General features: G+C 38.2%; 1 protein-coding gene across 2 annotated transcripts in view; it reads left to right on the top strand.

Annotated features, from left to right (window-relative positions):
• Nucleotides 1-12,496, top strand: part of ADAMTSL1 (ADAMTS like 1) — a 650,838-nt gene that overhangs the window by 477,796 nt on the left and 160,546 nt on the right. For both annotated transcript variants that reach the window (XM_060762426.2, XM_060762428.2), the window contains 2 exons: nt 3,459-3,570; nt 6,188-6,326. In XM_060762426.2, coding sequence (XP_060618409.2) covers nt 3,459-3,570; nt 6,188-6,326 — 251 coding nt within the window. The remainder of the gene's footprint in view (nt 1-3,458; nt 3,571-6,187; nt 6,327-12,496) is intronic.

The raw sequence follows: 12,496 nt of genomic DNA, 5'->3' as shown, positions 1-12,496 counted from the left end.
AAATGGACTAGCATCAGTGGAGTTGTTGCAACAAGGGAATTGTAATTGTGTTCTCCCTGTAGCTAGTGCCAGTTAACAATCTGACATTGCATTTTTTCTGCCAGTTCAAGTTTCTGTCCATTTTTCAAAGGCAGCCCCATGTAGAGTGCATTAAAATAATCCAAATGGGATTCACCTCATTGTTGAACTATTGCTAAAAGAAAATCACTGATTGTGATATAGGTAAAATGATTCAGAAATGGTCCTTGTCAGTATCTTACATCCCCCTTTAAAAGCTGAAGCCATAAACCATGCTATTTAGACATAGTCTCATCAATTGCCCAATTATATCTATTTCTCTAAGTTCTTAATTCACATGAAATAAAACATATTCAAGGTAGGATGCTATAACAAAATGACAGTTTTTAATTATACTACGTTAAGATTCAAAATCAATACAGCCCAATTTAAAATGATTGCAACACTAACAAGAATGCTTACAGACAATAGAAACTCTACATCTGTTTTACAAATGTACAAAGGAATTAAGTGTTACTCTTTTGGGATTCATCAGTGTTCCCTTAACGTCAGATTGTGGCAACTGAAGAGGTTTTTCTTCTTTCGGAGTCTCCTGGCTTGAGTATACACCTCCCAAGTTTGGAGTTACAAATGAAACATTTGTCCTTTGTCAGCCAATAGTGCCTGCAGGCTACAGACCCCAGGTATAACCTCTCAGCAAACAAGACTCCAACAACATTTGTAATCAATCTCTTCTCCCAAAGCACATTTGGCTCTTCTGAAACAATAAACATAGTTTTTTCCAATTTCTTGCTCCTCCTTTACCTTCGCAATGTTAGTTTTCCATCTGTGGCTAATTGCAGCATGTTCCCACCCAGGGGTGATGGTGGTCCTAGTTGTATGAATAACTTCCCACTTTCTCGGGAAGAAAGATCTGCATCTGCCTTTTCTCTGTGTCAGAAGAGACAGATAATCAAGCAGACAACACAACAAGAATCCTTGGGGAGCTGGATTGTTATGTCTTCCTGACTTTTGATGTGGAACCTTCCCAATCCCTCTGCTAGGCCATGCTTAATCTCTTTCCTCATTTATCATGCTCTGCCTAGGACCCCACACAGGAGACCTTTCAGATTCAGGGAAAATACTTGCTTGCTTCCCTTTAACTTTCCAACTTTCCATATTCCTTTCAAACACTTTTGTTATTAGCATGTGCTCAAAACGAAGTCTACAAATAGCTTCCAGCCCAATCCCACGCATGCCCCCAAGAGTCCCCTGGACTTGTGCTTACCTCAAACCCATATGTGATTAATGTACCACCCCACTGCAACGAATTAGACATCCTGTTTATGACATGCTGAACAAAATGATATTAATTCTTAGAAGAGGCCTCCTTCATTGCCCACAGAACAAACCTGTATTACCTCAGCTATATTTCTTCTTTTCATTCCCTCTTCCTTTTCTTTGGGGAATTTTCATCACTGTTTACTTTGACTGGAAAAATAGCACATTCATAGTTAAGGGTCATTCCATACAGAGAGGAATGCAGCAATGCTCACTGCTGCTACTATTCCCCACCCAGGCATTTGAAAAGACCAGAAGTAGTTCCGTGATGGAGAGAGTATTGGTGCTTCTTTCAGGTTCTCCTAGGATGGACTAAGCTTTCACGTTTTGCCACTCTACTCAGAGAAAGGGATGTTTCCTTTTAAAAATTAAAGTTAAGGTGCAATACTTATACTGACCAAATGGATAAGTCAACCCAAATTGTGAGGGTTGTTTTTTAAATATAAATTTCCAGATTTCTACATTAGTATAAAGGATAAGCGTGGTGTCGTGTGTTGTCATCTCTCTCCTTTCTACATTGGGGTTGCCTACACTGATTTTAAAAATGGCACTCTCTTTGTAACCGCTGCAATCTAGACACATATCATGCTTGCAAGTTTAGTTCTTTTGAGCTTTAAAAAAACCTTTTCCTATAGTTTCCAGAAAATTCAGATTTTTAAAAAATGTTGGCACCTCTAAGGTACCATCACATCTCTGTGAAGTTACAGGGGAAAAGTTAGGTAGGAACTGAACTGGGCCAGGCAATTTTAATGTTTAAGTTTGTTCTTGTGGTCATTTTTTTGTTGTTTTAAGAAGGTGCATGTGGTGGATACTCTCATATATCAGTATTAGCACACCCATGTTTAACAGAAAATACATATATGCACATGCATTACTGGGGTGTATCAACCACTGCTCTGTGGCCAAAAATAATGCAAAAGATTAGAGATGTGGATTCCCTCTTTAGACAAAGGTATGTTTACTTGAGGGAAACGTGTGGCCAGTTATGGTGATCTCATCACAATATGTCTAATGTATGTAGCATTAATGGAGTCATTGTGGGTGGGGAAATTTTAAAAAATCATTAGTTTAGATAACTCTTGGCTTCCATCCCTGCCTCATCTCCAATACATTTCCTTTCCTTTCTCAGTATTCTGTTCCTTCTTGTGTGGGCTTCCTCACACCTGTCAATTCTGTACATACGTTTTTGGTAAATTAGAATTTCGGTGGAAGGGCTTACTTATTTCTATACAGTGGTGGGTCTTATCTCTAAAGGGGATGAGTTTGCCTATTGGGATGAGATGGATCAGCTGCTCTTGTGGTGCAAGGACAATAATTTGGTTCTTAACATCATTAAGACCAAGGAGCTCATAGTGGACTACAGAAAGAACAGACTGGAAATTCAGCTCTTGGACATAAATGGAGACCAAGTGAAGCAGATGGCAATTTTAAGATCCTGGGTGTCACTGTTAAGAAGGATTTGACTTGGGGAACTCATACAACAGTGTTGGTTAAACAAGCCAACAGAGATTGTACTGTCTGAGACATCTAAGGAATCAACAACTAAATGAAAAACTGCTGGTGACTTTCTACTGCTGTGCTATAGTGTCCTAACCTACTGCATCTGCACATGGTTTGGTAACTGCACAGTGTCAGAAAGGAAGGTGCTCCAAAGGGTAACCACTACTGCACAGAGAATCATTGGTTGCCCTCTCTCCTCTTTGGAAGAACTGCAGCCTTAAGAAAGCTCAGATCATTCTTGGGGATCCATCTCACCCAGCATATTCTTTTTTGAATTGTTACTATCTGGCAGATGGTACAGGGTAACAAGGACAAATAGACTGAGAGATAGCTTTTATCTTAGAGCTTTAACTATATTGAACTCATTGACTTCGAATTAACATGGTATTGGAGGCTGTGCGGTGGTGGTTGAAGTGTGGAGGATTGGTGTGTTGTTTTTATGATGTGTGCTGGGGAAAGCATTTTATTTCGCTGTACAATGACAATAAAGTTATTCTATAAATTACTTTGTAAATTTTAAGTGGTGTTTCTTTTCTTTATGAGTCTTTACAGCATGTTGTTTCTATATAATGTTACATTACATACCTTACAACTTTACCTGTAGCTTTTCTCCTTTTCAGATTCATTACGTTGGTGCTGCTGACAGTTCAGTTCAGTTTATTTTCTATCAGCCAATTATTCACCGATGGAGAGAAACTGATTTCTTTCCATGTTCTGCTTCTTGTGGTGGAGGTAATGTATTAAATATTGTTCCATTGCTTTATTTTCTGCTTCTATGTCATACTGATATCTATATGTAATGTTTTCTGCGGGAACACATTTTGACCTCAATTTTGATATATTTGTCAAGTGTAACAGTCTTTCACTATAGAGAATGTGGATTAAATGTACTATTTTGAGGAAAACTGTCTGCGGGAAAAATTCTTTGCATCTTATTTGCTTCAAATACAAACATATTGTTGTAAATTATATATATGGAGGTTGGTTCATTACCTTCTCTTCACAATCCCAGTGTGATTTGTCAGTGATAACTCACGGTCACTGAACACCAAGTTACATTGGCAGAGTTACATCACTCACTATACCAGGTTAACCCTCTGTTTAGAAAGTCAATTTCCTTGTGTTAAATAAGCACTTTCTTGAGATAACTTGCCTATTCATGCTTTGAAAGGATTTGCAGTACAGTATGACCTGTATACTGAACTTACAGTGGAAGCCAGAACTACGGATAATAATGAACGATTTTGAAATACACTGCCAAAAATTACCTTCGACTCACATTGGAAATTTTCTAGGTCCTCCAGTGTGACCATAGAGTCTCTAGGAAATTTGCTAGGCCTTCCAATGTGGTTTTATAGTGACTTCCTTGGAAGCGTACCATACAATTACCTGGAGGACCAAGAACATTCCTAGAGTTCAAAAACTGCAAATATTGGCCCCATGAGTACAGAGGCCATACTGGATCTAAAGAAAGAAGTCCTGCATCATTATAGCTTCAGAGGCATTCAGTTTTAATGTAATTGACATGTTGACAATGCTCCTTGGAAACTTTGTGCCTGGCATACCTATTTTATAGAGATGCCCCAATCATACTCTGACCAATTTCCCATATGTTTTCCAAATCCACATAGAAAGGTATAGCCTTGAAACTTACTTTCAGGCTGTTAACAAGATGAGTATCATTGCAATTCATTAAAGTTCATATAGTTGAGTAATAATATTACGAGAAAGTATTTTTAAATGTTAGCTTCTAGCTGTACCTTCAGTCTTTAGAGCCTCACTTAAGGTGGCTTTGAGCATTTGTGTCTTTTTTCTACATACTGGAGGAAGTCACTATTGTGCTTTTGATTTCTTGGCAAGCACACCATCAGTGCAGAAGCTTTTTGACAGTCCTTTTTGGAGTAAGAAATTCAAGCTGTTGCATGTGCTAATACAAGAGTAATGAACCTTTGGCTTACCCGAGCCTTTGGACTACACCTCCCACAATCCGTGGGCATGGAAGTTGATTGATGTTTTCGGCCAAGCCATATGGCAGGATAAAGGTTTCCCAACCTCTACACTAAAGCAAATGAAGGGCCAGAAACTAATAACTTGTTCTCTGATATTAAGCACTTTAGTTAATGTAAGCTTGCAAAGTCCAAGTGCCATAGAAAGCCTGTGGTTTGACCTTTCCCTCACCTGGTCCATAATTTTGGATGGGAATTAAAGTAATTGCCACAATGACTAGTAATTAAAGCCTCATGGAGGTTATTCAATCTTTGTGGTCAAGGACAGTGGCAGTGTAGCAGCTTCTCTGGAGGCCAAAGAACAGGCATCTGGTAATTGAAATTAAGTCGCAACAGCTGATACTCCCATATGGGGAAATAGAAGGGGAAATGAGAGGAAATGCACAGAAGGAGGCTTTTATTGTGGAATCCAAAGCTGGCTTTAAGGGAAGGAAGAAGATAAATCACAGAAAGGTTATGAGTAGTTGGGGAGAGCGAGTGGTTTCCTCTTTATTTCTTTATCATTTTAGATTTTGTTACCACTGATCTTAAATGTTTGAGATTTGTACACACAGAAAAGGCTATCTAAAGATTTAAGCCACAATAAAATAGAATAATAAAGCACCCCACTGGAGTTTCACTGTTGCAAGGAAATTGGCTTCCCTCTTTAAAAAAGAAAAGTCAAATCGTAAGCATTGCAGAATTGTTCAGTGTGTTGTCAAAGGGTTTCATGGCCGGAATAACTGGGTTGCTGTAAATCTTTCGGGCTGTATGACCATGTTCTCTCCTAATGTTTCATCTGCATCTATGGCAGGCATTCTCAGAGGTTGTGAGGTTTGTTGGAAACAAGGAAAATTAGGTGTGTGTGTGTGTGTGTATATATATATATATATATATATATATATATATATATATCTGGGAATGTTCTGGGTGGGAGAAAGAACTCTTGTCTGTTAGAGGTAGGTGTGAATGTTTCAATTGGCCACCTTGATTAGCATTTGATGGCTTAGCAGTTCTCAAGGTCTGGCTTCTTACTGCCTGGAGACATCCATTGTTGAGAGGTGATTAGCTGTCCCTCAAGCCACATTTTTAGTCTTTGAACTGATATAGAAGCAAACATCATCATCTAATGTACCTTTGCGGTTTTAAGACACACTAAGAATATGTATTCTAACAAACGTATTCATTCTGACAAGGTGTTACTGAATGCTAGCTGTATCGCAAAACTTACTATTGTGAGCTCCAGGGGTTTTAGTCCACAAAAACTGCATTTCTAAGCTTTGCATAAGATTATAATTGATCTGCACATAAAGCTTGTATTCCACACAGAGCATTGTGTCTTTATTCAATCTGGATTTTTTAAGGTTATCAGCTGACCTCTGCAGAATGCTATGATCTGAGAAGCAACAGAGTGGTGGCCGATCAGTATTGCCACTACTATCCTGAAAACATCAAACCCAAGCCAAAACTTCAGGAATGCAACTTGGATCCCTGTCCTGCAAGGTAACTCAGTTCATCACTTTGAAATGCTTTTTAAAACATAGAACAAAAACAAGCAAGTTAATTATTCTTTTGTTTGGCTCTTCGGGAGATCTGTTATGAAAAGATGGTTGAGTATAAGTCCCTTTATTGCTAATAAGAAATGACTTAGATGGTAAACCCCAGGAACTATGGTGCTAAACCATTTCAGAAAACCAATTTGTGCATATATCTGAGCTAAGACTTATCCTAGTGTTAGCTTGAGCAAAATTGCTGCCTCAGGCAGCAGGTGCTGGGAAATAGGAATTATGACAAGATGTTGAGAAGATAAGAGGTGTATGGGCTTGTCTATGCTGTAAAAAACCATGCTCAACTACTAGACGCTGATTCTGACACATTATGTTCTTGACAATTCTGTTGCAACGAGATTCTTTGGATTTCAATCTCGATTTTAGAAAACCCTTGCCTTTCACCCTGCAGTTTTGCAGAAAATCTGGAATTTTGACTTTACTGCTTCACTGTGGAGTTGGGTGGAGGGAAGAGTTCGCAGTGGGCAGAACTGGTTGGTCATTCTCGCTAAGAAGTGGGTCGTATTTTTTAAAAAAGATGCCTATGTGTGGATACTTGCATATCAGTATAAATGTCAACCCCTCCCCCCCCCCCACACACACACACACCGCTTGACAGAAAATATATGTATTTTCATGAATGATGGAGGGGAGGGGCAAAAGTTGTGTGTCTGAAAATAAAGCAAATGACTGGAAATGTGGGTCATCCCTTAACCGCAACTTGAGTCCACCGTTATTGTGAACTCATTAAAGGGTAGGTGGTGTTAACAGGATAATTGCAAGGTCAATGTGGAGTGGGAAAATGAGGTGACATGATTTTTTTTTCATCAGTGTAGCTCTACATGTGTCATGGCATGGATTGCTGCACTCGTAAAGGTAGCCTAGTGGTGTTAGGAAGCTATTGTGCCAACACAAACATTTACTAGACTGGTCAACTCCTGTAGATGGAATAGGAGAGAGATGCTATTTTGTCCTTTACCTTGAGCAGCCAAATGCCGTGGAACCCAGCCCCACATGTATCTTTGCATTGTAGTAACTTTTAATAGATTAGGTGCACACAGCTTGTGATTCTGGAGAGACCTGTTGGCTCACATGGAGAAACAAAAAATGCAGTCTGTAAAACACTAGACATGACTAATGTACCACATGCAAATCAGAGACTCAACCCAATTTTTGAAAGAATGCAACCACAGCCTTGCATAATCAATGAGGTGGACACCTGGTCCTTCATGCAAGTGATATTTATGCTGGCCTGGATGTGTATTTACTTTTCACCATTCATTTTTGAACGCTGCCCTTCCTCGTTTATTCTGTTGACATTCATGCATGCCATTAGTTTCTGGGAAATCAGTGCTGTTTTCAAGCTTCTTTTCTGGGTATGATCTGACACTCCACATGCATCATCATTAAGACAGGTGGCTGCATAGTACATGCAGATCAAAAGAGAGAGTGAAAAATAACTTCTGGGCAGATGTCAGGAAGTAATTTTCCCATTTATACAAGACAGATCTAGGTGAAGCTGTTGACATAAAGATCCCAAAGGGCAGGAGAGTTTAAAGCATAAACTCTCTGCTGTCTTAGCAGAATTTGATGAAATAAACTAGATGAACTAGAGAATGCAGCACTCTGTTCATAGGGATTATTACTCTTTAACAAGGCTGATGATGTCCCCCATTTTAAAAGTGCAATAAACAGAGACACTCCCATCATTTTGATCTCTCTTTACTTAGATATTAAGTATATTTACTTTTTTAAAAGGTACAAAACATTTTAAAATGTTGAGTGTTTCTTATCCTCATTTGCTTTCCCCCCTTCTTTTCCTGAATGAGGTTGGGATAACAAACACTGACATAACTATTCCATTGAACCAAAACTACCCGTCCCCAACCACACACTGATAAATTAGTTCTCCCATAACTTTTGAACTGGATATTGTAGGTATAGGGTCATAATGATAGCTATCTCCTCTTACAAAGAATTAGATAGTGCTGTAAAGGGCATTTCAAATAAAACAGGATGTTCTCATTGCCGTTAGTCTCATTGCCTTAATTCCATCAGTGATCCATCTATAAAGTCAACTGAGGTTTTTAAAAGTCATTTTTGTAAAAAAAAAATGAGTATATATGGTAGATTCAAAACAATAATAGGTATTTGTTTGTTCCCTCCACCACCACCCTCCAATAGAAAGGCTGGAAGGAGGACACAGGAAAGGAAAAGAATCGAATAGAAAGGAAAGGGAAAAAGGAAGTATTTATTAAGTTTGGAACAAAGAGCGGATCAACTGGGAAGGCCACAAAATGCAATTACAGCTACCAGTTTATGGTTTTTAAAAGAAAAATGACAAAATTGTGGATGTTTTTTCTACAAATAGCACCCTACTCAGGCACTGCATTTTTGTAAATAATGAATATTCATCACTACAAGGCTTAGCATACTAGCTCCACCTGTTTTGCACTGTAAAATTCAGTTTTTCCTGGGGTACATATATTGCAGGGAGCCTACAGAAACCTCTTTGCTTCAGACATTTCTTAGTAGTGCAAATGTTGTTTATTCAACAACATTTGCACTACTTCACCCTACTATTAGGTACAGTAAGGCAGAAAATTCCACAATATCTGCTTTGAACTGGGGTCCTTTCCACACAGCTGAATAAAATCCAACATTATCTGCTTTGAACTGTAATACAGACAGTGTGGACTCAGATAACCCAGTTCAAAGCAGATATTGTGGGAATTTATTTCTTGATATTCTCAGTTATATGGCTGTGTGGAAGGGACCTAGGTTATCTGAGTCCACACTGACACTTGGCATCTTGTGAATTGATGGCAGTTAGTTTTATCTGCTATTGTTTTGAAATTGTATTATTTTGATTTTATGTTACATGTGTTGACGAGGGTTGTTGTTACAATTTTATGTGACTTGTTATATACTTTTGTACTGCTTTTACCTGTTGTGTGTTATATGTGCACCCTGGAATGCCTTGTAAGCCGCCCGAGTCCCTTTGGGGAGATGGTGGTGAGATATAAATAAAGATGATGATGATGATGATGATTATTATTATTATTATTATTGACACAAAAGCACAATATGTCACAGCAAACGAGATCTATATGCTGGATTTCGTATCACAAAATCACAAGTGGAACACTTCCCAAGTGTCTAGGACTGTGTGATGTATTTTCGAATGATGCGTGCAGATCCAAGTAAGGTGGCCTTTTGCAGTTGACAGATCATGATTTTGTCGATGTTTATTGTTTCCAAATGCCGGCTGAGATCTTTTGGCACGGCACCCAGTGCGCCAATGACCACTAGGACCACCTTGTACTGGTTTATGCCAGAGCCTTTGCAGTTCGATTTTGAGGTCTTGATAGTGGCTGAGTTTTTCCTGTTGTTTTTCCTCAATGTGACTGTCACCTGGTATGGTGGTGGTGGTGGTGGTGGTTGTTATTATTATTAATATTATTATTATTATTATATCTCAATTCAAAGCAGATAATGTGGGATTTTATTCAGCTGTGTGGAAGGGGCCTTAGGCAACAGATCTGGGATGCCAAAAAGGGGCAACAAATTGATGGCTTTTTGTTCTGTGGCTGTTGTACTTTTATTGTCCAGAAGTGAGATGGGTGTTCCTGAGGTTTGTCTCCTTTTTGTGTTGACATCATTTAGCTGGTTTGGGTTATTGTGGGCATTGACTGGAATTGTCAATGGAGAACCAGGACCTTGGGCTATTTCTGGTTGTTCAAGAAACAGAATGCCTGAATGGGCCTTTAGTTACATGCAAATGTATGTACCAAAGTCTCCAAGACCTTTTTTTTTTTTTCAAAAAAGAAAAGAAAAGATGCCTGGGAAACATCAGGTTTTGAGTTAGAGGAGCAGACTGAAAGAAATAGTTGCTGTGTGCTCAAAATGAATCCCATACATGACCAGCTGGCTGCTACGATTTGAATTTCTTTTCATCAATTATGACAAAGAAGGCATATTGGTATCATGGATAAGAACATGAAACTGGAAGAGACTTCTCTTGACAGGATGTTTTCTTAACTAATTAGAGAGGTCTATTCAGTTCATGTCTAATTGGCAGGTCATGCTGAAACTTTCTTCACTGCCTTCCTCTTTTACTGTCATCACATCACTGAAAGGTATTTAAATAGACAGCAATTATGAGGCAAAGATCTGCATTCCCATTTCCCCTACATTCATGATTGGAGTACCCATAGGATTTGGCACATTTTCTAAGAGAATACACTCCCTGTGCGTGCTTGCAATGTGTGAATCATTAGCAATAAGCAAAGAAGTGGGACAAAGTTTCTGCCATATCAGTTGCCCTACAACAAGGGTTCATAAGGTAAAGTCATATAAGTGCTTTCAATAATCAGATTCAATTAGGGACAGCTATTGTGGGGGGCAAAGTGAGGGTATCACTGCCATAAAAAAATCGCATTCTCTGGAATATTCCTTCAGTCCACAAATGTGTAGCATTGCAGAGAGTGAGAAAGAGAATATTTTTCATACGTAGAACACCTATATTTGCTGTGTTCACATTCTCTTCATAACTGCATATATTTGGATGCTGTAATTGTATTTCTTGAAGTATATTGATTTATGTTTATCTTGACCTTCTCCCAACAGGGGTTCTAAGTCAGTGTACAATAATTTACAAGCACGATACAATTAAAAAATAGTTAATACAACAGTTAAAACCCTTGTCTAGAGCCCCCAGTGGTGCAGTGGGTTAAAGTGCTGAGCTGCTGAACTTGCTGATTGAAACATTGCAGGTTCAAATAAGGGGAGCGGTGTGAGCTCCCGCTGTTAGCCCCAGCTTCTGCCAACCTAGCAGTTCAAAAACATGCAAATGTGATTAGATCAATAGGTACCGCTCTGATGGGAAGGTAATGGCACTCCATGCAGTCATGCCAACAACATGACCTTGGAGGTGTCTACGGACAATGTCAGCTCTTTGGCTTAGAAATGGATATGGGCACCAATCCTCAGAGTCGGACACTACTGGACTTAATGTCAGGGGAAAACCTTTACCTTTACCTAAAGGCTTTAAAGTCACCAGATCCCACCTAAGCAGGATTAGCCCTGGTTTGTACTTAGATGGGAAACCACCCAAAATTACCAGGCTATATTTCAGAGGAAGGAACTTGGAAAAGTATCTCTAAAAAGTCATGGGGTCACCATAATTCAATACGCACAGAGAAACAAAGCACAATAAAACTGGGTTTCTGTATTCGCAGATACAGTTTATAAACATTTAAAACCAAGTTTAAAAAGCCCTTCAAAGATGCTTAAAATATAATGGCAGAAAAACACTCTAACGAAACATTAAGACTTTTCACACTTGAGTAGTGATTCTGCACAAAAGTGCATGGTATTTTTACACAACAAATAGTATTTTCTGCACAAGCAATTATACTTCTACACAGAAGCACAGAAATATTACTAAACAAAAAGTTCAGTTTCCAGTGTACTGCATTTATATATTTTGCACAGAAAACAGCATATTATTTTCTGTATAGAAAATGCTGTTATTTGTGCAAAATATGCAAATGCAGTACACTGGAAACTGTGTTTTCTGTACAGAAAATAAAATACAAAAAAACACATGCAATTTTTTGCTCAGAATTAGTCCTAATTCATGAAGCTTCAATACAGTACTATTTTTAAAAAAATCGTTACAATATATATTTGTTCTTTCCATCACTATTCAACCTTTTCACTTTTGAGGCTATGCGGGTTATTGGTGTTATGATCGCCAATATATTTATTTGCTTTTTTATTTGTTCACATATGGTTTTAACTAAATCAGTAGTTTGTCTTATTTATGAATCCTGTTAATGTTTTTAAAAGTAGCTCTGGTTGTCTTTTTTCAATATAAAAAGTTTCTTTAAAAAGAGAAAATGAATTGTTGCATTTTTAGAACTAGATACTTTTTATAGCCCATGGGCATTCATGAAAATAATAATAATAATAATAATAATAATAATAATAATAATAATAATCTTTATTTATATGCCATCCTATCTCCCCGGAGGATTACTCAACTGTAGCAGAGCAAGGAAAAATTACTTCTCAGACTACAATTCTACAATTGTTGAGGTGACTGTGGTATTCTGTGAGTTA

Source organism: Anolis sagrei, chromosome 2 (genome assembly GCF_037176765.1).
Source record: "Anolis sagrei isolate rAnoSag1 chromosome 2, rAnoSag1.mat, whole genome shotgun sequence".
NCBI classification, from domain to species: Eukaryota; Metazoa; Chordata; class Lepidosauria; order Squamata; family Dactyloidae; genus Anolis; species Anolis sagrei.
Note: the sequence above shows the minus strand (reverse complement) of the source record. Positions and strands in the feature narration are given on the sequence as shown.